This window comes from Lingula anatina, chromosome 2 (assembly GCF_051362555.1).
Source record: "Lingula anatina isolate TDL-2025a chromosome 2, LinAna3.0, whole genome shotgun sequence".
NCBI classification, from domain to species: domain Eukaryota; kingdom Metazoa; phylum Brachiopoda; class Lingulata; order Lingulida; family Lingulidae; genus Lingula; species Lingula anatina.
The window spans coordinates 4,948,711-4,976,227 of record NC_141768.1 but is presented as its reverse complement, the minus strand read 5'-3'; the positions used below and the strand labels follow the sequence as shown (position 1 = coordinate 4,976,227).

The following is a 27,517-nucleotide window of genomic DNA, read 5'->3' as shown; positions in this document are numbered from 1 at the left end:
AAGTTTACCATTTGCAGAAAATCTACCAAAGGTTGTAGTAGTAAACATTATTATTATATCAAACAAATAGTTTGAAATGAAACTATGACTGGTATCATTTTTGCTGTTGAGAAAGAATTCTGAGAAAACACAAGAAAAATTGCAAACAACATTTTACACTTTAGGAAAATAAGAACAGTCTGATTAAATACCTTCACCAATTGGTCTGGTGTTGCAGTCCAGTAAAACCAGTTCCACTGTAAATACAACTTAGCATGGCGGACATCAGACAGGGATTGCAATACAGCATAATTCATTGCATACACTTTCTTTGGGTCAAGTGCCCGCCTGTACTTGTTCTTCCCCTGGGGCCAGCCATACATCAAGTTACACAGTATGGCTACAGCATAGGGCACTGCACCAAACAGAGAGACTGCCAGCAAGGCACCTTTCAGAACAGTTTGTGATGACAGGGACATGTCTGTAAGTACAGTATCCAAGACATGAAAGATTTAGTAAATAAAACAAATTACCACTGTATGAAACGGCTTTTAGCATGATTTACTTGACCATAATAAATGAAGTGTTCATGTAGACACCAGACTGCATGAGTGTGCAAAAAAGTGCACAATTTCATCATCTGAGTATTCATATTTAATTATCAGGTAAACAGAGGCCAAGGACAACAATTAAATATACGCATTTCACATGATTTTGCAATTCAAATGGAAAACTATTTCTAATTTATCCGTAATTGAGATACTATGTTGCAATGTAAATAATACATCTCGAACACCGGTCCCCTCGAACACATTAACCGCAACATAAAGAACCGAAACAACTGCGTGGGTTTAGACAGAAATGTGAAACAAGCGAACCTGAAAATGATAAATAAATACTCAAACACGGTAATTTGTCAAACTTAAGAAACACTATTTATTATATGAAATTTTACATGCAACACTTACGCAAGTTATGGTAAACGTTTAACGCACAAAATACGACCCCCCTATATTCCACAATAATCACAGATGCACTTCCACATAAAATAAGTTAATTACATAACTTTCATAAAAATGACACCAAATTATCAACCAATTACGTAGAATGCGTAATTTGAGAACTTATACAAACCTGTCACCCTGCTGAAATGTTATCATGCAAGCAAGGTGAAGTACGACGTGAAGTAGTACAGGAAAACACGTGTGCGCATGCGTCATACAATCAGATCATTTCTTTTCTTTTTTGGGGGGGGGGGGGGGGGGGTTGAACGGTGTCAGTTATTAGGTCAGGAAACAAATCCCACAGGGGATGACAAAGAGAATGTTTATAAAGTGTGCATGGCTGTCTCTCATACTGGCTACAAATGCATTTTATATACCTCTTGTGAAATTCTAAGTTACAATTAATGCCCTCTGCAAACATTCTTCTTCAACAGAAATATACCGAAAAAAAAAAAAAAAAAAAAAAAACACACCAAAATTATCTTTCTGTAAATAAATTTATTTAGCCATATATTTGAAAAAATCGTTTCAATTGTTTAAGTTTATTAATTTGTCAATTTATTTTATTTGTTTATATTTTTGTATGTTTCTCATTTTCTAACTCTTGAAATGCACATACAGTACTGTACATTACCAATCATACAGAGTACTCAGTATGTACTGTACTGTACTAAAACTGTATGTATGTACTACTATACTGTAAGTACTTATCAGCAAATCAAAAGTTCTTGCTTAAATGCCTGGATAGATAATTGGATAAAATAAAACAAAGAGAACATATATATATATACTGCAGTATATAGTCCCTCATGAAGTACTAAAAATAGGGTCCAGTGAAAGGAAATAAGACCCTTAATTGGCTTTGCTTGGGCATACAGTACAAATCTATACATGTAGCTACCTGTATATGTTTGTTTTATAATGCACATATGATAAAACTTACAACTGCAAAATTTTGAAGACATTTATAAAGGTCAAAATGACCACTCCTTGAAATCTTAAATCTTTTAAGATGAATTAGATTAATAAATGCAACCAAGATATGGGGGAAAAAACAATGCACAAATACATATTTCTTGAAATACATGTAAATTTGAGACATTTGAAATATGAAACTCAAAAAGATACAAAGAGGCATAATTATGTCATTCAACCACATGTATAAAATCTGCAAAATAGAGCTTAATGTATGATGTTGAGCTTTCAATATCCATTAATATCTACAGTATCACATACTGAAGTAAACAGTATGTACACTGTTTTAGAGATGAGTTTGTTTGAATGCTTCATATATACCTCATGCAAAAATATTATCAATGTTAAAAACTGTCACTGTCAATCTGTACCAAAAGTGGATCATATATATGTGCGGATGCTTTTGAGACTAAACTTGATGAGGATATATAACTGCCTGTGCTATTTACAATGTGTAAGTTAATGTATATCAATTTAAAAGTAAAATATACTTGATTAGTTGATAATATCAATTATAATGACTTTAATAATTTATATACTAGCTAATTTCTCACTAATTAATTATGAATGTTAAAATGATTTGTTTAAACACAAATTATTACAAAAACATTGATAATGATAATGCATCCTCTTCTTTATGATAACACAGATGTTGTATGGATAAGTATTCATATATATGTCTGATACATATATCAGATATGATACATATATTTTATGGAATTCTTATGTTGTTTGGATGCATCAGTAATTTGCATGTAATTATGTCACAGTAACCACACAGGGCTCTTAATTAGTCTTAGAGGTAATCTTCTCTAGCTGCCAAATCAGTGATACAAATAAAATAAGTAAAAGGTATATTTGTGTATGTATGAATATAAGTATGCATGTATGTAGGGGCTGATCCAGAGATATTTTATGACAGTCTTCCAAATTATCTTTGTTAATCCATTCTTTATAAGTGACCGTCTTCTGACAGAAAAAAATTAGTTACTCGTTCATATAAACTTGGAAGAACCAGAAGAAAGCCTGAATCCACTCCTGGTATGTACGTATGCTTAAGTGAAATTAAAAAAACAAAAACAAAAGAATATTGATAATAAAATGTCTAACACATAACTTTCTAAAAAAAGAGAAAATAAATAAATAAAAATCAATGAGGAAATAAATTTAAAAAAAATATATTGCCATAAAGCTTAAACTGCCCCAAAATATCACAAATGTTAAGTATTAGAATCTGCATTGTGTTTTTTATGAAACTCTTCTGCTTTCTTAACAAATTTCCAGATATCTGCTGCTAACAACTGCGGTTCCTCAAAAGCTGCAAAATGGCCGCCAGTGGGCATATTTGTGTACTGGAGGAGGTGCTTGGCATTTGTGGTGAACAGGAGAGGCGCACAACCAAAGGGGATTTCATGCGGAAAATATGCTATGCCTGTTGGTACCCGGACTTTGTACCTGGTTATAAAAAGAAAATTGTTAAAGGAAGATACACAAATAAAACTGAAACACAGCAGGTTAATTTACCAAAGCAATACACTTTCAATGTGCATTGGGAATCTTACTTGGCAACACAAATAATCATTTTCCCATTCTAATCTATAACAAAATACAATTTTAAAGGTAGAAATATGGGGAAATTGTCTTCCATTATATTCCACAATAACTGAACAGCAGCTGCAGAAACCTTTGGAAAATAGTACAAATTTCAGGCATTTTGCAGTATTTCATTGGCCCTCATCTTGTGAGGGGCAGGGGCTGAAGCATTCACTTTGTTTTGTAAAGAGAGCCTACTGCACCAGCCTTTGAAACCATTACAAAAGGTTTCAGTTAGAAAAAAATCAATTCTGCATTCAAGATAAAAGGAGTTCAACCCATTCGAGTAGGAAAAAGGAAGAATAGATGAACATATATTAAAAAATGAAAAGTAGGTCAAAGGTCAATTTGAAGGTCACAGTTATATTGCCAGTGTATGACTTCCTATTTAACTTCAATAGTAACTATGGACCTATCTCTGCCAGTTTTGCAGATATAAGGGACTAAATGTTTCAATTTTGGAATTACAGTAATGTGCCATAAAGAAGAAATTAATTGAAAGAAAGAAAAGGTGATTTTGGTTGAAATTCTTGAAATGGGAGGCACTCAGAAGTTCCAGATGTTCAAATTTCATGAAATAATGTCATTTTTGACCAGAGGTTATCTGCTGCGCCAATTCTTATGTTATCTTTTCCAGACATTCAAAATTTTATGCATATTACCGTATTGCACAATTTACTTTCACCAGCACAATGTACTTTTTGATACAGCATAACTCGTAAACCGTATGGAAAAAAAAAATTTAAAAAAAGGAGACCACCTCCAGTGTTAGGCTTGACATGCTCTATCAAATGCAAAAAATCAAGGGGTCTCTAGCATTAATGGTTCCAGAATTTGAGAGAGTTTTCTGTTTTGGCATCTAATCGCTGCTGCTCCCGTGAAAATGCACCAATTGACCCCAAACTTATGGAGATGAAAGATGACCTGATGGGTAACACCTGCCAATAATATTATATATATATATAATATTAGGTCTGTGTAGTGTCTGAATTATAGTGCAAGTAAATTTTTTTTGTAAAAAATTCCCTTTTTTTGAAAATTTTGGCCCGTTTCACCTTGAAATAAAGGTCAAAGGTCAAATCCAAGGGCATATTTGAAATCTCCACATATGCCTTTCAGTCAGCCATCTATAGAAATTTTTCCCATAATTCCTTTGGTTTGTTAGATAATCAGTATTTAATTTTGCCAATTTTGGACAAGGGTGCATTACAATGACCCCAGCACCGACGAAGCCCAAATTTTACGTGGAAACAGTTGAGATTATACATGACCTAAATCCAAGAGATGGGCACACAGGCCCTTGTAGTCTACGAGAAGAAGCGCTAATGGTGACGTGCCGGCAGAGCCAGCAGAACATACAGGTCGGCACTAAAACCATGTGTACCGCCAGCCTGGTGCTACAATAAATACATGTACCAACCAACAAAGATTTAAACATACAAACACACCTGCCCATATCACTAGTCTGGTCACTCCAAACCCTTTCCTTGTAGAGCCTCATTGATGACGTGACAGACTTGGTGGTCCAGTAGATCATCACATTGGTCAACAGCTCATCCAGGGTAAACTTCTTTGTCAGACCACCATCAGGCAAGTCTCTATGCCCAGGGTTGGTACAAGTGGAGAACTTCTCTAAGATATATGCTGCAAGACCTACTGGTGAATCCGAAAGAGCCATTCCTAAAATGTAGAGGACACAATGATTTTTTCTGTATTATATATATATATATATGTTTAAAAATATATGTTTAAAAAATTGTAATTGAAAGTAAGGCAAATCTATTGAAACCATACATAGATGTTTAATCTTTTAGGCTGTAATCATAACTATATACATTCTTATAAATATTAATTTCAGTCTAATTTGCTTGGAGTTATATTTCACTTTTAACAAAAAGTAAAGCTATGAAGTTCTGCTCTGGTCTGCTGCTGTTGGTGCTGCTATTGCTCCCCCAACTCTCTCAGCCAAAAATAATGAAGTTTGATACTTAACAAATAATAAGTAAGTAAGTAAATAAACTTACCTATAGTATCAGGCTTGGTGAATTGAAGAAATGCATAGCCCACTTCATTCAGAATGAACGCCAGCTTGTCCCATATTGGATGGATTTTCGGTATATCCTGCTCTTCTAAAATTGCAGATGGCAGCATTGCAGCAATGAAAAATTTCAAGAGAGCTTTTCCACCCATTTCCATTTGGAACATATTCGAATGCAGTCCTAGCACTGACCTAAAGTGACAAAATCCAATATATACTTTGAAATTAATTGTTTTGAATAGATTTTATACATTCCTACTCTTCAACCACATTATAGCATTGAAATAAAATTATGTCATAACAATATGTTTGCATTTAATTACAACCCATTTGCTTTGACAAAAAACTTTAATAACTGGGAACAACAACAATGACATATGTATTAACAATTATACACAACTTACTGTGGATATAAGATTGACATATACTGAGTAATGGCTGCTCCCCAGTCCCCGCCCTGCACATAATAGGACTGATGTCCCAAGCGAGTCATCAGTTTGTGAAATATTCTGGCTGTGTCAACTTGATCAAAACCTAGAGGAGAAATAAAATAAGTTATATGGTTGATTAAAGTTGTTTTAAGTCTTAATTTCATTTGGAAATGAAAATGGCATTCGTTACAGTATGGCAGAGTATGACAGGCATGAAAGAGTAGGTGTTGCTGTAAAACCCAAGTACCTGCCTTAACATTATCAAATTTTATGTGGTCAATTTTATTATATGAATGCTCATCAGAAAACAAGGCAGCAAAGCTGTCAAATGTACAGACAAAAAACAGGAAATAACTATGCACAAAATAGGCTACTGTCAATTCTGATGCAAAAGAACATTATGTTAAACTGCAAATTCAACATCAAATTTTAATTATCCTCAACAGGTAATACCAATGTAATTAATATACGTGACAAGTTTACACTTTGAAAATGTATAACTTGCAGAAAAAGAAGTCACTTAGACTGCTTTTCCAACTCAGACTGCATTTTAGTCCTGTATTTCTTTTTTGAAAGTTTGGCAATCATAAGTAACATGGTTTTCCCATAATGGTCATCATGGCAGCAGCACCCAAAATTGTGTTTTCTTCTATTCTGATGCCATATTACATAATGGTTAACAGCATAATGACCGTCAATTTTTAATAATAAAATATACGTATCATGGATTTTCAGAAAATGTGACTAGCATGGGTCTTCAAGCCCGTGGAACTTCAAAGTCACACCTTGAAAATGCCAATATGTGAAAAATTTAATTTTCACAAAATAACTGTTTAACTGGCAGTAAGAATTACCAAACAGACTGTATTTCCTACTGAAGCTGTATTTTAGTCCCATGTTTCTTTCCTGTAAGTTTAAGAACAGTAAATGACATGGTTTTTCTTAAATGGTCATCATGGGAGCAGTGCCCAAAATAGTTTTTTTTTTCAAATTTTGATGCAATATTACATAATGTTTAACAGCATAATGACCATCAACTTTAATAATAAAATATTAGTATTATGGATATTCAGTAAATGTGACTAGCAAAGGTCTTCAGGCCCATGGAACTTCAAAGTCACAACTTGAAAATGCCAAAATGTGAAACAAGACAGCACTGTTCTGAAATGGGTTTTTTTTTCCATTTTTAACAATTTAAAAAAAAAAACAAAATTAACAGTTTACTGCCGTTTTTATATGATCAACTAAGAAAATTGATGAGATGGGAAAAATATGAATAGAGCAGTGTTAAATGTCCAATTTCTTCCATTCTGAGATTCTGAACATAGTGAATGATTGAATCTGACAAACTGCAATGATATGAGTTTATTTCCGTTTTTGACACTTTATTACACAATACACGTTAACAAGTTTACCATCATTTTTACATAATCAACTAATAATGTTGCAAAGATGCAGGAAATGCCAAACAAACACTTTTACGTATCTTATTAGTTCAATAATGAAACTGTTAACATGCCTAAGAACTGAATCTGAGGAAATGTGAAAAAACAGCATAACTTCTAAAATAATGGCCCGATTATGCTGATTTTCAAACTCAACCTGCCTTTTAGTAAGATTGACCACTCCTGTGAGTTTAATGACAATTGGCCTAACGGTTTTCCTTAAAATGTGTTTACAGGGTTGTATATATGCTGAAAAGTGAAAAAACAGCATAACATCTACTATAATGGCCCGATCATGCTGATTTTCGAACTTGACCTGCGTTTTATGAATATTCATCAGCTCTGTAAATATAAAAGCAAAAAATAAAACTGTGTTCCACTTATCGTGTTTACAAGGAAAGTGCACGGCATCGGCATCGGCATCGGCATCGTCATCGGCATCGCCATCGGCGACGACGGCGACGACAGACGCAGGTGATGGCAATATGTACAGACACATCTGTGTCTGTACATAAAAAATGTCTTGCAAAAACAAACACTTTCCAAAAAAAAAAAAAAAACAAGGCAGCAAAGCTGTCAAATGTACAGACTAAAAAAACAGAAAATAAAGATGCAAAATAGGTCATTTTGTCAATTTTGATGCAATAATGAATAATGCTTATAATAGCACAGTCAGTCAACACTGAATTTTAATCATGCATAACAGTTAACATGGTCAATAACAGGAGCGGACCCAGTGATATTTTCTGACAGTATTCCAAAGTATCTTTGTTGATCCATCCTCCACTTTGATGGTCTTCCAACAGAAAAAAATAGATACCAATCAATATAAACTTAAAAACCTGACCATCTTCCGGAAGATCCACTCCTTCAATAAGATTACAGTTTCAGGACCATGAGAGTTCAAATTCACATGATGAAAGTCCCAATATTTGAACAAGCCAAAAAGTAAAACTGTTTTCCACTTATTGTGTTATCAGTGTTGCATATATGCTGAAAAAGTGAAAAAACAGCATAATTTTTATAAAAATGGCCTGATCATGCTGATTTTAGAACTTGACCTACGCATATTGAATATTCATCAGTTCTGTAAGTTTCAAGCCAAAAGGTAGAAGGGTTTCCCACTTATCGTGTTATCGGTGTTGCACAAATGCTAAAAAAAAGTGAAAAAACAGTGTAACTTCCATAAAAATGGCCCGATCATGCCAATTTTCAAACTTGACCTGCAGATATTGAATATTCATCAGTTCTGTAAGTTTCAAGCCAAAAGGTAAAATGGTTTTCCACTTATAGTGTTATCGGTGCCGCATATATGCTGAAAAAATTGAAAAAACAGCATAAATTCCCTAAAAATGACCCAATCTTGCTGATTTTCGAACTTGACCTGCGTATTATGAATATTCATCAGTTCTGTAAGTTTCAAGCCAAAAGGTAAAATGGTTTTCCACTTATCGAGTTATCGGTGCAGCATATATGCTGAAAAAAGTGAAAAAACAGCATAAACTCCCTAAAAGTGACCCGATCATGCTGACTTTCGAACTTGACCTGCGTATTATGAATATTCATCAGTTCTGTAAGTTTCAAGCCAAAAGAAAAAACAGTTTTCCACTTATCGTGTTATCGGTAAAAGTGCACGGCGACGACGATGGCAACGACAGACGCAGATGACGGCTATATGTACAGACACATCTGTGTTTGTACATAAAAAAAATTCAAGGCAATTTTAGGCTTTTGAACCTGGCATCACTTACTAGTACTGGTAATTGCGACTTAAAATGGCTGAACCAAGCAATGGTGTTTTTTAACTGATAATTTCACAGTTAAGTTGGAATTCAGCCAATGACTCATGTTACAGTGAGAAACAACTCCAAACAAAGGCCACAGAAATGATCCTCTAGGTACAGATCCTAAAATATCTGCTTCAAGATGGCATTTAAGAGCTAAGTCACAGCTTAAAAAGCCAGAGGGTCACTACATTGCAATCTTTGTATTTAATTGATTTCTACTGCATCCAGCTATATGAACAAAAGTGATGCACATACAAACATCTTTATCTGAGTTCTGAGCATATAAGAAGCCTGTTTTGTCTGCAAGTATTCAGGGTTGGGTCAGTTTTATAGAAAAATCTCATCACAGAAACACCTTACTTTTATGTGACTATAAATCTACATAATAATAGATCTATAGTCTTACATGTTTTTCTCTGCTAAGCACCCTCTAATTCAGGAAGTACCACTTTATAATTTAATAATAATGATGAAACAGTCAGTCAGTATTTGGAATCATAGGTTGTGGTGTCATTGCTATTTATTTTGGGTCTAATTGCAAATAAATTGATCAGTACTCAAATCTGATGGTACTCGGATTTATCCATTCCCACTACATATCAACTGGTAACAGCAGTACAAGTATCAATCTTTATGTGGATTAATCTGGACAAAAAATTTATCAGCATGCAGCGATCATCAGGGGTTCAGTGCAGGAGTGATTTTATTGGCAATTTCTGCCTCTGGTAACATATTTGACATGCTCACCCTGCTTATGAGATGCTTCAGAAAAACCATATCCTGGAATAGATGGCAACACCAGTTCGAAGACAAGCCCATTCTGAGGTTTGGTCAGAAGTGGAATCATCTTGTAAAACTCATAAAATGATCCTGGCCATCCATGAACAAGCAACAGTGGGCAGACAACAATATCTGAAAAAAAAATTAAAAAAGGTAAGGATTATTACACAAGACTCTATCATGAAAATTCGTACATTCTCTTTATGTTTTTCATTACGCATGTGTGCGCTAATGCATGAAATATATACCTGAAGTTTCAGATAACTGTGAAATGGATTTTAGTTATCAAATCAACTCCTTTTCTGGGCTCTCAAATTTACTGATAATTTAGCTCTCATCTTCTTAAGTAATAGTTACAAAAGTGTCAGTGGTGTAATAAAATATGTTTTGAAAATACTTAACAAGTCCCAAATTTTAAAGCATACACAATTTTTTTTAAAAAAATGTATCGCAAACTTATCAGGCTTTCATAGTTAATTTCTATTACCTTGCTCTTTGACATCAGGTTTGATATGTACAAAGTGAATAAATATTCCTTCAATCTGAGTTTTATAGTGTTTATATTCATTCAGTTCAAGTTCTGCTTTTCTCCAGTCATATTTCTCACTCCAGTATTTTACAACCTAAAAGACAATCAATCCATAAGTGCTTTCAGATAAACACTAGTAACAGACTAAATGAATCAATAAATAAATTGAGAAATGCAGTCAGAAATATATTTCAATCAGAAATATATTCCAAATATATCTCAACGTCATTAATTCTACCGCATCCATCTTTTGTTTTCATAGAAAGTCTTAAAAGAACATAGTTCCTTACAACTTAAAAAAAAATTAAAATCTGACAGATAATTTTCAAAGTATTTATAAAGCAAAATTAACTTTTGACTGATAACGAATGTCAGTCAACATCTGTGGGTAATACTGATATAATCACACCTCTTTCATATAGTCCACACTAAAGCCATAATTGAAGTTGGCATCTTCCAAGCTGTCAAAGTATCTCGTCTTGCTCAATCTCTCCTTTAAGTCATCAATTATGCTATCTGTCACCATTATTTTGATACCCTTCAAGGACAGGTCATCTTCTGTCTTTTCACCTTTTCCCCACCAACCATCTTGAATCTCTGGGGGATTGGGGTCATCGTCAAGGAAACCCGTCAAGACAAGCGCGATTACTATGGAAACAGCAATGGGGATCACAAGACAACAGCAACATAATCCACACTTCATTATTTCTGAAATGAAAATTTGGCATAAATTAAGTAAATAAATAATAAATAAGTGGAATTTTGAAACATTAATTGCTATTATGAAGTGTAATAGGGTCAGATCTTACTTGTCTGGTTGCCTCCTTTTTTAGCCTTATATGTTTTGCTAGGTACTTATCACAGGTTATAAGGCCTCTTAACTTCCTATCTAACAGTTTTAAAGTTATAAATATCCTGGGGAAACTGTGCTGACTATTACAGGCCCATATCCTAGGGGTGTCAAGGTGGGGATTTTGAATCAGTAACCCTTTTTGCTGGGAAAAGGTCTGCTCTGAGGAAAATTTGATCTACAGGTACACAAGTTTCATAGTAAAAATTCCACTTTCTCAGAAAAAACAAAAACACCTCTTTGGAACTACTGTCCAGGGTTGTGATGTAGAATATTTCTCAATTGAAGCCATTTAATTTCACATCCAAATCTAAATGTTTTAGTTAATTCCTTTATTCCTGCTATGCAACAGTACTAACAATTTTAGATGTGCCCATGCTATTTTTTAATGACTTCACATACAGCCTTGCATAGGTCCAACAACATATAAATAAACTTAAATCATAGAGATCGAGATGCTACATATGTTATAGATTTAAATCTGTATGCTGAAACCCTCACCCCCACCCACTGGCTGACCCATTGAAGTGCCCGCTCTGTGTACCAAACTTCAATATTGTCTTGTTTTCGAGAAATCAGACTTATGATCAATACCCAGAAACAATTTTTAAATGTACTTTTGGAGATTTTTCATACTTTTTGTGACTCTTATATGGACATTTTCTGCAACAAATGCTATATTAATCTGTCAACAGACTTTTAAATTTAAATTATTTTGCAATTTATACTGGTTCCCATACCTAGATCGATCTAACAGGATTGATCCATCTCCAGGGGGATTTCTCGCTAAATTGCTTTCATCTTAAGCAGTTAAGATGTCTGTCACGCCCACTGAAGCTGCTAAACGACAATTAATTACCCCTAGCAGCAGCAGTGGGCCTGACAGATATCTAAGCTGCTTATATTGATTGCAATTAAGCAAGAATCCCTTTGGAGATAGATCGATCCACAGTTTGTACGATAGGGTCTAGCTGGGAACGGTCAGTATTTGTACCGATTGCCCCAGACACTCAATGCAAGCCATCCATGGAAAAGACACAAATTCTATGTCCCTTTCAGTTGATCAAAAGCTACTTATGTACTTCTAACCTTCCCTGTTGAAAATACAATTACATATAATAGGTTGTCATTTGTCACAAGATCTCATCAGTACCATGCACATTGCAGTTCCAAACAGTCGATAATACCAGTTTAGATGCTGCTGTTGCACATGCGCAGACAATGGACACAGGTGCTTGCGACAACAGTGCTACCGGACAACAATGGTGAATGTTGCATTGCAAAGGGCGAAAGGCATTTTGTGTGTTATTTCCATGTTTTTGAGCAGTTCTTTGGGTGCTCATGATGGGCCCTGTTCTGCCGTTCATGTTGTTACAGCCTGACATATGTCACCGGAAGATGGATGAATTGATGTTTGTGGGAGACACTGTCTGTGGTGAGATTCTATCACAGTTGATTTTATTTGTCTTTGATGCATCTGTTGGAAATGGAAAGCACCCAAAACCCCAAACTAACCTAGAACAAGTTTCAGAGATAGCTGGAGTTGAGACTCACCTCTATCATTAGTATCCTACTGCCGCTTTAATATTTTTTGTAATACTAATATTTACTCTTTGCACGTGACGTCAAACGCAACCACTCGTCCCATTTATAGACATGTAGAAGGTGTCACGGTCTTGGAGTGTCGTCGTGCTCTGGTCCCACTAAATACCAAAAAGCCACAACATAACACTGCAAAATAGAAATGTAGTCTAAAGTCATCTTAATGGCATATCAATTGTCTGTTTTTATCGTAAGATAGGGTCTCATACTGTATCAAACTTACAGCTCTGAAGATCACCAAATCTACATGTTTAAAAAAAATCCTTAACAGTCATGTTCATGTCCTGTAAAGCTTCTTACATTCCCAATTCAGACAATAAAACCCTGAAGATGAAAATTGAACTGAAGCGTACTGTACCTTGTGTATAGTCATCATCTTCTCAGCCCCATTGGCTAGCCATTGCCAGTTTGCAACATCTGTATTATACACAGCACAAGGCTGCAAATGCAATACAAAAAATCCCTGCCATTTTCTTGTGTGAAAACAAGGCAATGCGTGTGATGACAGGTGTTGTTAATTTGACTGGCCGTAAACAGTTAGATACACAATATCATGTCTAAACTAATGCAGGGAAAGGAAAGAGAGGTGAAGAAAAAAAAAAAACAAACCCTAATTCAACTAGAATAGGCTACACTAAACCTCATATTAAACTTACTATTGAGATATGCATCGTCAGTTTATCTAGGTTTTATTCAGCATAGATGAAATTTTCATATCACTAGCTTTAAAACAATCACCAAAAAAGTCAGTTGTGCATTTTGCGATATCAAAATCATTACATTACAGTATGGTAAGAAATAGTTCACTGATGGACTCAGGGGCTGCACTGCCCAGTATATCTCTAACCTGGTTAAAATATAAGCTAGGCTCTCACTGGAGCATAACGGGGGCATATCTTCAGAAAATGGAACTCTTCTTCAACTGAGCACATGTTGCCCATGTTGTGCATAGCCTTTTCTCTATCGGTATTTTAGGGTTCATGTATCTCCCCTTTTCTATTGCCAGATTGTGTGCACTCTGAATTTGCATAGGTATATATGTACATGTAGCTATGGGTTTATGGATTAATTGCATATGTATATTTCTCTTTTAAAATCTTTCTTAAAGGTGCTGTAGGAGCGTAGTTTTTTACCCTCTGTGTTCAGGGATGGTTAAATGCTAGGTGGGCTTTAAAGGCCGAAATATAGGAGCTTTGGATGAGAGGTTTTATTGTGGAAGAGAGTGAGGTCTTAGATATTTTAAGAGGGTCCTCCCAGATGTCGGGGCGTCCAATGAGCGCCAGTGTATTTTTGATGCCGGTTGACCAGGTTGAGGTGTCTGGGGTAGCGCTAACACTCGCCAATTTAGCCAAATGCTAAAACTTTCTTAAATTGGCTAAAGAAAAAGGGCTAGATTTGACTTCTTTTAGTCAAATTATAACCATTTTGATAACAAATTTACAAAAAAGTGATTTAATTGGCTAAGCGATAAAAATTGCTAGCGCTACCCCAGGGTGTTAATTATTCTGTTTAATTTTTCATTTTCGTAAAGTGCATGAGTTACAAAGGAGGTGGTGTCATGGTACTTCTTATGTTAAATGCTGCGCCAGTATTTAAGGGCCAGTGTGGAGGCAGTGGTCAATATCGGGTACCAGCCCAGTTCTCCGCTAAGGTATTAAATTCAAAATGGAATCAAAGTGCAGGGACTGGTCAAGCAATAATTGCTCTTTACCCCATGAAAGTACATTTTGGCTGGATATAATTTAATTAATCAATTATAAGAAAGTAGAATGCGTAATTTGAGAACTTATACAAACCTGTCACCCTACTGAAGTGTTATCGTGCAAGCAAGGTGACGTACGACGTGAAGTAGTACAGGAAAACACGTGTGCGCATGCGTCATACAATTAGATCACTTTCGGGAGGTGGGGGGGGGGGGTGGCGTCAGTTATTTCAAACATTTGGTCAGGAAACGAATCCCAAAAGATGATGACAAAGAGAATGTACTGTACACGGATGTCTCTCATAAAGGCTACAAATGCATTTTATATACCTCTTGTGGAATTCTAAGCCTCTGATTGGTTAATAGGACAATGCCCTCTGCAAACATTTTTTTCTGACAAAATTGCAATTAACAGGCATATACTGAAAAAATCAAAATCATTTTTCTGTAAATAAATTTATTTAGCCATACATTTGATAAAATCGTTTAATTTTATTAATTTTTCAATTTTATTTTATTTATTTATATTTTTTTGTATGTTTCTCATTTTCTAATGTTGAAATGAACATACAGGTACATGTACATGTGTATGTACCAATCATACAGTGTATGTACCAGTACTTTACTGGTAGTACTTATCAGCTAATCAAAAATTCTTTCTTTCATGCCTTGGTGGATAATCGGATGAAATAAAAGAAACAGAGCACATATACCGGTAGTCCCTCATGAAGTACTAAAAATAGGGTCCAGTGAAAAGAAATAAGACCCTTAAGGGGCCCTTATTAATTCATTCATTATTGGCTTAATTTGCTATGGGTTCACTTGGGACAGTACAAATCTTCCGGGGTACATGTAGCTATGTTTGTTTGTTAATACACACATGATAAAACTTACAACTGCAAAATTATGAAGACATTCATAAAGGACAAAATTACCACTCCTTGAAATCCTACATCTTAATGAATTAGCTTAAAGCAATGATAATTCTTCCTTTGAGATTCAAAATTCCGCAAGAAATACATTGTTAACAACGCATGGAAATATATTCTATTGCATTTTACCACTAAAACGGCTGTTATTGTAGTAAAACTAAAATCTGTGCTTGTCAATAGGCTTTCGATACGTTTCTTCACGGTCGTCAAGGCATCTGTTGATAATGACGTTAGGGTGTCACACAGATTCTCGCGTTCAATCGAGACCAAAATAACATTTGGCGCCAAACGCACTGATGCAATCCGCAGACGTAAGTTGTGAGTTTTTGTACAGTGCGTCGGATAACGAAAAAGAAAGATAAAGAATTGCACACATTGTAGATATAAATGCATTTTGAGCAATAAGACGTATATATATATATCTTATGAATCTTATATTATTGTTATATAGTGTTGTTGTTATCTGCTTTTCCCGCGGTTTTAAGTAGGTCACCAGAAAATATCGCTCGATATCGCATGACTATGCAAAGTCAGAGAGAGCTCCGTCAGTTAAAATCTCTTAAGATATTTTAACAAAATCCAAACGTTTAGGAAAAAAACCCTGGAATAACTTTGAATGCAGGAATGGGGTCGCTGACCATTGGTAAGTACAGAAAAATTGCCGTTTACTCCAGGAAAATCCAATTTTTGGCCAAAAGAGTTATTATGACTTTTTTAAATGCAACCAAGATTAAAAAAAATGCACAAATACATATTTCTTGAAATACATGTAAATCTAAGACATTTTGAAATATAAAACTCAAAAAGATACAAAGAGGCATAATTATGTCATTCATGCAACCACATGTATAAAATCTGCAAAATAGAGCTTAATGTATGACGTTGAGCTTTCAATATCCATTAATATCTACAGTATCACATACTGAAGTAAACAGCATGTACACTGTAGTAGAGATGAATGCTTCATATATACCTCATGCAAAAATATTATCAATGTTAAAAATTGTCACTGTCACGGACTGTACCAAAAGTGGATCATATCAGGGAATTATATCGATATAATTCCCTGATCATATGATGTGCATGATGCTTTTGAGACTAATTTCAACTTGCCTAGGATGTATAACTGCCTGTGCTATTTACAATTTGTAAGTTAATGTATATCAATTTAAAAGTAAAATATTCTTGATTAGTTGATAATATCAATTATAATGACTAACAATTTACTGAGTACTAGCTAATTTCTCATTAATTAATTATGAATGTTAAAATGGTTTGTTTAAACAAAAATTATTACAAAACATTGATAATGATAATGCATTATCTTCTTTGTGGTAAACACTGATGTTGTATGGATATATATAAGTACTCATATATGTCTGATACATATGGAATTCTTATGTTGTACGGATGCATCAGTAATTTGCATGTAATTATGTCACAGTAACCACACAGGGCTCTTAATTAGTCTTAGAGGTAATCTACTCTAGCTGCCAAATCAGTGATACAAATAAAATAAGTAAAAGGTATATTTGTGTATGTATATAATATATGTATGTATGTATGTATGTATGTATGTATGTATGTATGTACATGTATGTATGCAAGGGCGGATCCAGAGATATTTTCTGACTGTCTTCCAAATTATCTTTGTTGATCCATTCTCTATAAGTGACCGTATTCCGACAGAAAAAAATCAGTTACACGTTCATGTAACCCTGAGGACATACATTTTAAAAATATATTGCCATAAACCTTAAAGCTTAAACTGCCCCAAAATATCACAAATGTTAAGTATTAGAATCTGCATTCTGTTTTTTATGAAACTCTTCTGCTTTCTTAACAAATTTATAGATATCTGCTGCTAACAACTGCGGTTCCTCAAAAGCTGCAAAATGGCCGCCAGTGGGCATATTTGTGTACTGGAGGAGGTGCTTGGCATTTGTGGTGAACAGGAGAGGGGCACAACCAAAGGGGATTTCATGCGGAAAATATGCTATGCCTGTTGGTACCCGGACTTTGTACCTGGTTATAAAAAGAAAATTGTTAAAGGAAGATACACAAATAAAACTGAAACACAGCAGGTTAATTTACCAAAGCAATATATTTTCAATGTCCATTGGGAATCTTATCTGGCAACACAAATAATCATTTTCCCATTCTTATCTGTAACAAAATACAATTATCTGTAAAAAATACAATTTTGTAGGTAGAAATATGGGGAAATTGTCCTCCATTATATTCCACAATAACGTAACAAAAGTTGCAGAGCAACCTTTGGAAAATAGTGTACAATTTCAGGCATTTTGCAGTGCTTCATTGGCCCTCACCTTGTGAGGGGCAGGGGCTGTAGCATTATTCTGTTTTGGTAAGAGAGGAGCCTACAGTATCAGCCTTTGAAACCATTACAAAAGGGTTTGAGTTTTAAAAAAAAAGCAATCTGCATTCAAGAAAAAGAATTTCAATCAATCTGAGCAAAAAAGGAAGAATAGACAACTAAATATAAAAAATAAATAAATAAATACATTACCAACCAACAAAGATTTAAACATACAAACACACCTGCCCATATCACTAGTCTGGTCACTCCAAACCATCTCCTTGTAGAACCTCATTGATGACGTGACAGACTTGGTGGTCCAGTAGATCATCACATTGGTCAATAGCTCGTCCAGGGTAAACTTCTTTGTCAGACCACCATCAGGCAAGTCCCTATGCCCAGGGTTGGTCCAGGTGGAGAACTTCTCTAAGATATATGCTGCAAGACCTACTGGTGAATCCGAGAGAGGCATTCCTAAAATGTAGAGGGCACAATGATGATTTTTTTTCTATTTTAATATGTTTAAAAATTTGTAATTGTCAGTATGGCAAATCTATTGAAACCATACTTTTTCCCATAGGTGTTTAATCTTTTAGGCTAGCTGTAATCATAACAAAAAACATTCTTATAAATTTTAATTGCTCAGTCTAATTTGCTTGGAGTTACATTTCACTTTTAACAAAAAGTAAAGCTATGAAGTTCTGCTCTGGTCTGCTGCGGTTGATTGCTCCCCCAACTCTCTCAGTCAAAAATAATGAAGTTTGATATTTAACAAATAATAAGTAAGTAAGTAAACTTACCTATAGTATCAGGCTTGGTGGATTGAAGAAATGCATAGCCCATTTCATTCAGAATGAACGCCAGCTTGTCCCATATTGGATGGATTTTCGGTATATCCTGCTCTTCTAAAATTGCAGATGGCAGCATTGCAGCAATAAAAAATTTCAAGAGAGCCTTTCCACCCATTTCCATTTGGAACATATTTGAATGCAGTCCTAGCACTGACCTAAAGTGACAAAATCCAATATATATTTTGAAATTGTTTTGAATAGATTTCAGACATTCCTACTCTTCAACCACATTATAGCACTGAAATAAAATTATGTCATAACAATATGTTTGCATTTAATTACAACCCATTTGCTTTGACAAAAAACTTAAATAACTGGGAACAATAACAATGACATATGTTAGAGCAATATTCTTGGATATAGTAGCTACAGGTATTATCAATTATACACAACTTACTGTGGATATAAGATTGACATATACTGAGTAATGGCTGCTCCCCAGTCCCCGCCCTGCACATAATAGGACTGATGTCCCAAACGAGTCATCAGTTTGTGAAATATTCTGGCTGTGTCAACTTGATCAAAACCTAGAGGAGCAATAAAACAAGTTACATGGTTGATTATAGTTTTTTAAATTCTAAATTTTATTTGGAAATGAAATTGGCAATCGTTACGGTATGGCAGAGTATGGCAGGCATGGTAGATTGGGTGTTGTTATAAAACCCAAGTACCTACCTTAACGTTATCAAAGTTCATTTGGTCAATTTTATTACATAAATGCTCATCAGAAAAAATATTCTTGAAAAAAAATAACACTTTCCAAAAAATTTAAGGCAATTTTAGGCTTTTGGACCTGGCATCACTTACTACATTGTAGTACCGGTAACTGCAATGGAGTTTTTTACTGATAACTTCTGAATCACTGTTAAGTTGGAATTCAGCCAATGTTTTGTGTTACAGTGAGAAACAACTCCAAACAAAGGCCACTGAAATGATCCTTTAGGTACAGATTCTAAAATATCTGCGTCAAGATGGCATTTAAGAGTTAAATCACTGCTGAAAAAGCCAAAAGCCAATCTGTGCATCTAGTTGATTTCTAATGCGTTCAGCTAATTTGAACAAAAGTGATGCACACACAAACATCTTTGGCCCCATTCAAAATGGATGATCCGAGAACTTACTGATCTGCCGACTAAATACAGCCAACCACAGTTCAAAAGCGATGCTGCTGATTCCTGATGGTCTCCCCAACTCCACATGCACCTTTAAACTGATTTAATCTCTGCTCTGTGGTTTAATTGCTCGACCCTGCAGTGGAGACGTGTGGAGGCAGGGAGACCAATCGGGGAATCAGCAGCATCACTTTTGGACTGTGTTCGGCCATATTTAGTTGGCCAATCAGTAAGTACTCGGATCATCCATTCTGAATGGGGTCTTTATCTGAGTTCTGGACATATAAGAAGCCCGTTTTGTCTGGAAGTGGTCAGGGTTGAGGTCAATTTTATAGAAAAATATCATTATAGAAACACATTGCTTTTATGTGTCTATAAATCTACATAATAATAGATATGTAGACTTATTTACACATTTTTTTCTGCTGAGCATGCTCTTATTCAAGAACCACTTTATAATAAAACTATCAGTCAGTATTTGGAATCATAGGTTGCGGTCTCATTGGTATTTATTTTGGGATTAGTTGCACATGGATCCATCAGTACTCAAATCTGATGGTACTCGGATTTATCCGTTCCCACTACATATCAACTGGTAACAGCAGATTAATCTGGACAAAAAATTATCAACATGCAGCGATCATTAGGGGTTCATTGGAGGAGTGATTTTATTAGGCAATTTCTGCCTCTGGTAACAGATTTGACATGCTCACCCTGCTTATGAGATGCTTCAGAAAAACCATATCCTGGAATAGATGGCAACACCAGTTCGAAGACAAGCCCATTCTGAGGTTTGGTCAGAAGTGGAACCATTTTGTAAAACTCATAAAATGATCCTGGCCATCCATGAACAAGCAACAGTGGGCGGACAACAATATCTGAAAAAAAATTAAAAAAAGGTAAGGATTAGAACACTGTCAGTGGTGTAATAAAATGTGTTTTGAAAATACTTAACAAGTCCCAAATTTTAAAGCATACACAAATTTTTTTTAAAAATATATCGCAAACTTATCTGACTTTCATAGTTAATTTCTATTACCTTGTTCTTTGACATCAGGTTTGATATGTACAAAGTGAATAAATATTCCTTCAATCTGAGTTTTATAGTGTTTATATTCATTCAGTTCAAGTTCTGCTTTTCTCCAGTCATATTTCTCTCTCCAGTATTTTACAACCTAAAAGACAATCAATCCATAAGTGCTTTCAGAAAAAAATAACCAATTAAATAAATCAATAAATAAATTGAGAAATGCATTCAGAAATATATTTCAAATATATCTCAACGTCATTAATTTTACCATATCTTTTGTTTTCATAGAAAACCTTAAAAGAACAGCTTTCCTGACAATAAAATAAATAAATAAATAAATAAAATAAATAAATATATAGATAATAATAATAATAATAAATACACAAAATTAAAATCTGACTGATAATTTTCAAAATATTTATAAAGCAAAATAAACTTTTGACTGATAAAGAATGTCAGTCAACATCTGTGGGTAATACTAGTATAATCACACCTCTTTCATATAGTCCACACTAAAGCCATAATTGAAGTTGGCATCTTCCAAGCTGTCAAAGTATTTTGTCTTGCTCAATCTCTCCTTTAAGTCATCAATTATGCTATCTGTCACCATTATTTTGATACCCTTCAAGGACAGGTCATCTTCTGTCTTTTCACCTAATTTTCCCCACCAACCATCTTGAATCTCTGGGGGATTGGGGTCATCATCAAGCAAACCTGTCAACACAAGTGCGATTGCTATGGAAACAGCAATGGGGATCACAAGACAACAGCAACATAATCCACGCTTCATTATTTCTGAAATGAAAATTTGGCATAAATTAAGTAAATAAGTAATAAATAAGTGGTATTTTGAAACATTAATTGCTATTATGAAGTGTAATAGGGCCAGATCTTACTTGTCTGGTTGCCATTTTTAATGACTTCACATACAACCTTGCATAGCAACAACATCCATTATAAATAAACTTAAATCATAAAGAGATGCTACATATGTAATAGATTTAAAACTGTATGCTGAACCCCCCCCCCCCCCCTCCATGTCTGGCACGCCCACTGAAGCTGCTAAACGATAATTAATTACCCCTAGCAGCAGCAGTGGGCGTGACAGATATCTAATCCACTTATATTGATTGCAATTTAGCGAAAATCCCTTCGGAGATAGATCGATCCACAGTTTGTACTATAGGGTCTGGGAACGGTCACTAAGAGCAGTTTATTTGTACTGATTGCCCCAGACACTCCATGCAAGCCCTTCATGGAATTCCGAGGCAAAGACACAAATTCTTTGTCTCTTTCAGTTTGATCAACAGCTACTTGTGCACCTCTAACCTTCCCTGCTGAAAATACAATCACATATAATAGGTTGTCATTTGTCACAAGATCTCAATTAGTACCATGTACAGTTCCACAGTCGATCGATAATACTGGTTTAGATGCTGCTGCTGCACATGCGCAGACAATGGAGGCAGGTGCTTGCCACAACAGTACAACCTGACAACATGGTGAATGTTGCGGTGCAAAGGGCGAAAGGCATTTTGTGTGCTATTTTCATGTTTTTGAGCAGTTCTTTGGGTGCTGTCCTCATGATGGGCCCTGTTCTGCCGTTCATGTTATTAAAACCTGACGTATGTCGCCGGAAGATGGATGAATTGATCGGTTTGTGGGAGACATTGCCTGTGGTGAGATTATATCCCAGTTGATTGTATTTGTGTCTTTGATGCATCTGTTGGAAATAGAAAGCACCCCAAACCCCAAACTAACCCATAACAAGTTTCAGAGATTCTTGGAGTTGAGACTCACCTCTATCATTAGCATCCCACTGCCGCTTTAATATTTTTTGTAGTACTAATATTTACTCTTTGCACGTGACGTTAAACGCAGCCACTCGTCCCAGTTATAGACATGTAGGTGTCACGGTCTTGGAGTGTCGTCGTGCTCTGGTCTCACTAAACACCAAAAAGCCACAACATAACGCTGCAAAATAGAAATGTAGTCTAAAGTCATCTTAAAGGCATATCAATTGTCTATTTTTTATCGTAAGATATGGTCTCATACTGTATCAAACTTACAGCTCTGAAGATCACCAAATCTACATGTTAAAAAAAAATACTGCTCTGACAGGGCCGTAGCCTGAGCAAAATGCCAGGGGGGGCAGTAAGCGGACACGAGGGGGCAAAGCCCCCGAGAGGGGAGGGTGTGGGAGGGGGTGTCCCCCTCCCATGGTGTGGAAAATTTTTAAAAACTGTATGTTTAATACTGCATTCTGGTGCATTTTAACTGTTATTTATTGGTCAATCAGAAGTCAGAAATTGTGGGTTCATTTTGCCATAAGTACAGTCACTTTTTCAACACAACACGCCAATTGGCCTGGGGGATAGCTCCCTCAGGGAGGGTGAGCTTTTTGGCATTATCCACAGCACAGGGCTGCAAATGCAATACAAAAAATCCCTGCCATTTTCTTGTGGGAAATCAAGGCAATGTGTGTGATGACAGGTGTTGTTTATTTGACTGGCCACACAGTTAAATTTAAACTAAAGTATTGAATTTAAAATGGAATCAAACATCGAATTCAAGTGCAGGGGCTGGTCAAGCAATAATTTGTCAGTTGGAGAAAATTGCTCTTTACCCCATGGAAGTTCATTAATTTTGGCAGGAAATTATTAAAGCTAAAAAATTATCAGAATAATAAAAAGTCAGATTTAAGAAAAAGTTCAAATTACACTCTGACATGCTTTTTATTGCTTTGATGTGTCAGATAAGGTCATGAATGAAAATAACTTCATTAGATATTTTAATGTACATGTACATGTTTACTTTACAGGCTGTGCTGGAAATAGTAATGGGGATGAAGATCAGGATTTATGGAGACCGGTTTATCCCTGGAGAAAGATGTATAATAGTTATGAACCACAGAACAAGACTGGACTGGATGTTCTTTTGGTCTTGCCTATTTCGTTATGAAGGTGGAACACGGCATGAAAAAATATCTTTGAAAAAGGCATTGAAACATGTTCCAGGAACAGGTGAGAACTAGAGGATCAGAGAGGCGATATCGCCTCTGGATATTGTACCACCAGCTGGAGTAAGCGCATTCGTATGGACCCCCCCCCCAAAAAAAAAAAAAAAAAAAAAAAAAAAATTGGACATCACCACCAGTCTTGTGCTTGACAAGCTCTATAAAATGCAATAAACAAGAGTTCTCAAAATATGAAAAAAAAAATCAAAAGAAACATAACAGTTAAAATGGTCCAATCAAGGAGATGTCCTGATTAACCTGTATTTTCCTAACACTGACCACTCCTGTGATTTTCTAGACAATAGGCCTATTTGTTTTCCTTGAAATGCATTATCAGTAATGCATATACTGGAATGCTGACAAAAGAGAAAACCTAGGGACAACACTGGGCAGATCTCTGCTAGTTTTGAAGATATGAAGGGCAAGAAAATATGCAGAGTTCAGTTTGAGGTAAAAAAGTAGGTCAAAGGTCAATTTTAAGGTCACAGTATATGACTTCCTATATAAGTTTAATAGTAGCTATGGGCATTTCTTTGCCAATGTTGGAGATATGAAGGCCAGGAAACATGCAAAGTGCAGTTCATCATAAATAGTAGGTCAAAGGTCAATTTCAAGGTCACAGTAAGATTGCCAGTATATGACTTCCTATTCAAGTTCAATAGTAACTTTGGACCTATCTCTGCCAGTTTTCGAGATATAAGGGATAGAAAATTTGCAAAGTTCAGTTCATGTTGAAAAGTAGGTCAAAGGTCAATTTCAAGGTCACAATAAGAATGCCAGTATATGACTTCCTATTCAAGTTCAACAGTAACAATGGGTGTATCTCTGCCAGTTTTGGAGATATAAGGGCTGGAAAATTTGCAAAGTTCAGTTCATGGCGAAAAGTAGGTCAAAGGTCAATTTAAAGGTCACAGTTAGATTACTTGTATATAACTTCCTATTCAAGTTCAATAGTAACTATGGGCGTATCTCTGCCAGTTTTGGAATATTTAACATTTTCCCCACTGAATATTGTGATGTTGTAATTTTTGATATAGCGCAATGCCTAAACCATATCGAAAACAAAAAAATGGACACCACCTCCAGTATTGCACTTGACAAGTTCTACGAAGTGCGATGAACAAAAAGTCTCTGGCATTTACCATTCCAGAATAAAGGCAAGTTTTCAGTTTCGGTATCTAATGGCTGCTTCTCCCGTGAAAATGCACCGATTGACCCCAAACTCCCAAAGATGAAAGGAGTCCCCAATTGTAACCCCTCACTGTAACAGGAGAGCTTAGATCTGTGTAGTTTCCAAAAAATAGCACAAACAAATATTTTTTTTTGCAGAAAATTCCCATTTTTAGAAAATTTTGGCTTGTTTGACCTTGAAAAAAAGGTCAAAAGTCAAATAAAAGGGCATATTTGGAATCTCCACATATGACTTTCGGTCAGACGTCTGTAGTAATTTTTCCCATAATTCCTTTGGTTTGGGAGATATTTAGCCTTGAATTTTCAAAAATTTTGACAAGGGTGCGTTTCAACAAGTGTCACGCCCAGGCCAATGCACCGACAGAGACAAAAAAAACAGGGTGTTCAAGTTGAGATTATATGTGACCTAAATCCAAGAGATGGGGACACAGGTCCTGGCGGTCTAGGAGGAGAAGCGGTAACGGTGACTTGTTTCCGGCGCCCGACTGCGGAGCCGGCGGAGCCGGCAGAGCCGGCGGAGCTGTACGAGACGGGTCGGGACTAAAACCATGAGTACCGCCAGCGTATACGCTGGTGGTACTAATAATGAATATATGATGTGTTTAGGTGTAACCGAGCCATTGCTATTATATTTTGTGTAGAGAACCTTGTACGTAGTTACTTCTTGGCAGATGCTAATTAAAGTAAATTGAGAATTTGTTATTAGTTGATATTTTTGTCAGATTTTGTAAAGAAATATTTTGGTGAATTTTTGTAGCTGTATGAGTTACATTTTGATTATTCTGTTTTCAGGTTGGGCAATGCAAAATGCAGCATACATATTTCTGGAAAGGAAATGGGAAACAGACAAAATATTACTTCAAAAAATGATAGGTTATTTTGCAGATTTAAAGCACAAAACACAGGTATGAATCAAAACAGAAGAAACCAAGCAGAAAAAAGACAACATCAGCTTTAAGATTTAGGTGCTGAAATTTAATTTGGCAGCTAGTACAGTTTGTAATGAATATGTTTTTACATATATCCAGATATTAGTGATAAAAATGATAAGAGATCTCAAGTAAAAATAAAACCAATAAAATGGGATTGACCTAAGCTCAATTACATTATTCACGCATTTTTTCCAGTTACTGATTTTTCCTGAAGGAACAGATCTAACTGCAAATACCAAAAACAAAAGTGATGTTTTTGCCCAGAAAAACAACAAGAAGAGTTATGACTATGTTTTACATCCTAAAACAACGGGGTTCTCTTTTATAGCACAGGAAATGAGAAAAAGTGGGTAAAGTGGTATCTTGCTTACTTCGAGAAAAACTAATATTACCAAAAAGCTTTATTCTTAACATATGAAAAATACAATTGAATCATCAGTTGTGTATAGCCAGGATTTAGTAACATCTTTTTTTTTTTGAGTGAACATTTAAAAGCCTTGGAGTGATGAAACAATATGTCAGATTTATTCAAGTAATTTTAAGTGTAAAATTTTGTAACTAGTCTGTTTATTTCTAAGTATGAGAATTATGTTACTGATAACCACACCATGTTTATTTCTAAGTATGAGAATTATGTTACTGATAACCACACCAGGGCATTGTGTCTAAAGAAAGGCAGAAAGAATTACTTTTTACTAGACTAAGTCTTTACTTTGGAACATATGAATATTCACCTAGATGACAAATGAAAAGGGATTAGATAATAACTTTTTTTTTTCCAGACAACGCATTGGATGCTATATATGATGTGACTGTGGGCTATCCTGACTCGATACCACAAACAGAACAAGCACTTCTTCATGGTAACCTTCCTAAAGAAGTCCATTTTTATTGCAAAAGGCACCCAGTAGTAACAATACCAATCACTGAAGAGGGTTTAGGTACATGGCTACAGAATCAATGGGAAAAGAAAGAAGAATGCCTAAAGAAATTTTATGAAGAGAAACAGTTTACAGGTGTTGAAGAGCTAAAATTCCATGACAATGAAATTAGATATTCATTATATTTTTATCTAACTTTCTGGGTGACAGCAACAATGACATTTGTTTTTCTAATTTTGTTTTCTCACATAGCCAGAATTTATGCCCTTGCAGTTGGTATATTTTATTTCTCAGTGGATAAGCTCTTTGGAGGAACTGGTATGCTTCAAATAGAGATTCACAGGTGGTTACAAAAGGCATTGTGGAAAATGTCTAAAAAAGAAAGCTGAAATATGTGTACGATTTGTATTACCCTTTTTATCTTAGAGAGTATGAATAATGTATTTTCCTTGTTGAAAAAGGATTTGTAACGAGGCAGCAGTTTTATTTACTTTCATGGTGAACATGTGAATTAATAAAAATTTAATAAGATCAGAA

The 27,517-nt window shown here is 35.2% G+C and overlaps 3 protein-coding genes across 6 annotated transcripts in view; 1 reads left to right on the top strand and 2 right to left on the bottom strand.

Moving 5' to 3' along the window:
• LOC106160722 (uncharacterized) overlaps positions 1 to 22,511 on the bottom strand; it is a 25,842-nt gene extending 3,331 nt beyond the window's left edge. Inside the window, exons 1-9 of one of the 4 annotated variants that reach the window (XR_015332897.1) lie at positions 22,355 to 22,511; positions 21,454 to 21,755; positions 20,970 to 21,105; positions 20,644 to 20,808; positions 19,216 to 19,345; positions 18,768 to 18,973; positions 18,210 to 18,441; positions 14,810 to 17,672; positions 12,966 to 13,114 (exon numbers count right to left, since the gene is read on the bottom strand). Coding sequence is in view for 3 of the 4 variants with exons in the window: in XM_087004846.1 (XP_086860972.1) it covers positions 192 to 458 (267 nt within the window). In the remaining variant the exon portion in view is untranslated. Of the gene's footprint in view, positions 1 to 191; positions 461 to 1,113; positions 1,216 to 12,965; positions 13,115 to 14,809; positions 17,673 to 18,209; positions 18,442 to 18,767; positions 18,974 to 19,215; positions 19,346 to 20,643; positions 20,809 to 20,969; positions 21,106 to 21,453; positions 21,756 to 22,354 lie in introns of those variants that run through there. The other 3 variants (XM_087004846.1, XM_087004847.1, XM_087004844.1) reach the window with 3 other exon arrangements.
• On the bottom strand, positions 1,462 to 13,114 carry LOC106159846 (epoxide hydrolase 1). Its single transcript, XM_087004848.1, has 8 exons — positions 12,966 to 13,114; positions 10,971 to 11,269; positions 10,520 to 10,655; positions 10,000 to 10,164; positions 5,994 to 6,123; positions 5,576 to 5,781; positions 5,000 to 5,231; positions 1,462 to 3,413 (listed from the first exon to the last, which is right to left on the bottom strand). Exons 2-8 carry the CDS (start codon positions 11,262 to 11,264, stop codon positions 3,179 to 3,181), a joined length of 1,398 nt encoding a protein of 465 aa, XP_086860974.1. The 5' UTR covers positions 11,265 to 11,269; positions 12,966 to 13,114; the 3' UTR covers positions 1,462 to 3,178.
• On the top strand, positions 22,394 to 27,517 carry LOC106159847 (lysocardiolipin acyltransferase 1-like). Its single transcript, XM_013536276.2, has 5 exons — positions 22,394 to 22,639; positions 23,782 to 23,983; positions 25,960 to 26,072; positions 26,295 to 26,445; positions 26,882 to 27,517. Exons 1-5 carry the CDS (start codon positions 22,394 to 22,396, stop codon positions 27,367 to 27,369), a joined length of 1,200 nt encoding a protein of 399 aa, XP_013391730.2. The 3' UTR covers positions 27,370 to 27,517.

What these genes read in the sequence shown, in the direction of transcription:
- LOC106159846 (XM_087004848.1), bottom strand. Translation starts at nt 11,264, where the DNA reads ATGAAGTGTGGATTATGTTGCTGTTGTCTTGTGATCCCCATTGCTGTT. An exon ending in GTGTGGACTATATGAAAGAG is followed by an intron (nt 10,656 to 10,970) that starts GTGTGATTATAT and finishes ATTGTCTTTTAG; the next exon opens with GTTGTAAAATACTGGAGTGA. An exon ending in ACCTGATGTCAAAGAGCAAG is followed by an intron (nt 10,165 to 10,519) that starts GTAATAGAAATT and finishes TTTTTTTTTCAG; the next exon opens with ATATTGTTGTCTGCCCACTG.
- LOC106159847 (XM_013536276.2), top strand. Translation starts at nt 22,394, where the DNA reads ATGCTGCTGCTGCACATGCGCAGACAATGGAGGCAGGTGCTTGCCACA. An exon ending in GAAACATGTTCCAGGAACAG is followed by an intron (nt 23,984 to 25,959) that starts GTGAGAACTAGA and finishes TTCTGTTTTCAG; the next exon opens with GTTGGGCAATGCAAAATGCA. An exon ending in AGCACAGGAAATGAGAAAAA is followed by an intron (nt 26,446 to 26,881) that starts GTGGGTAAAGTG and finishes TTTTTTTTCCAG; the next exon opens with ACAACGCATTGGATGCTATA.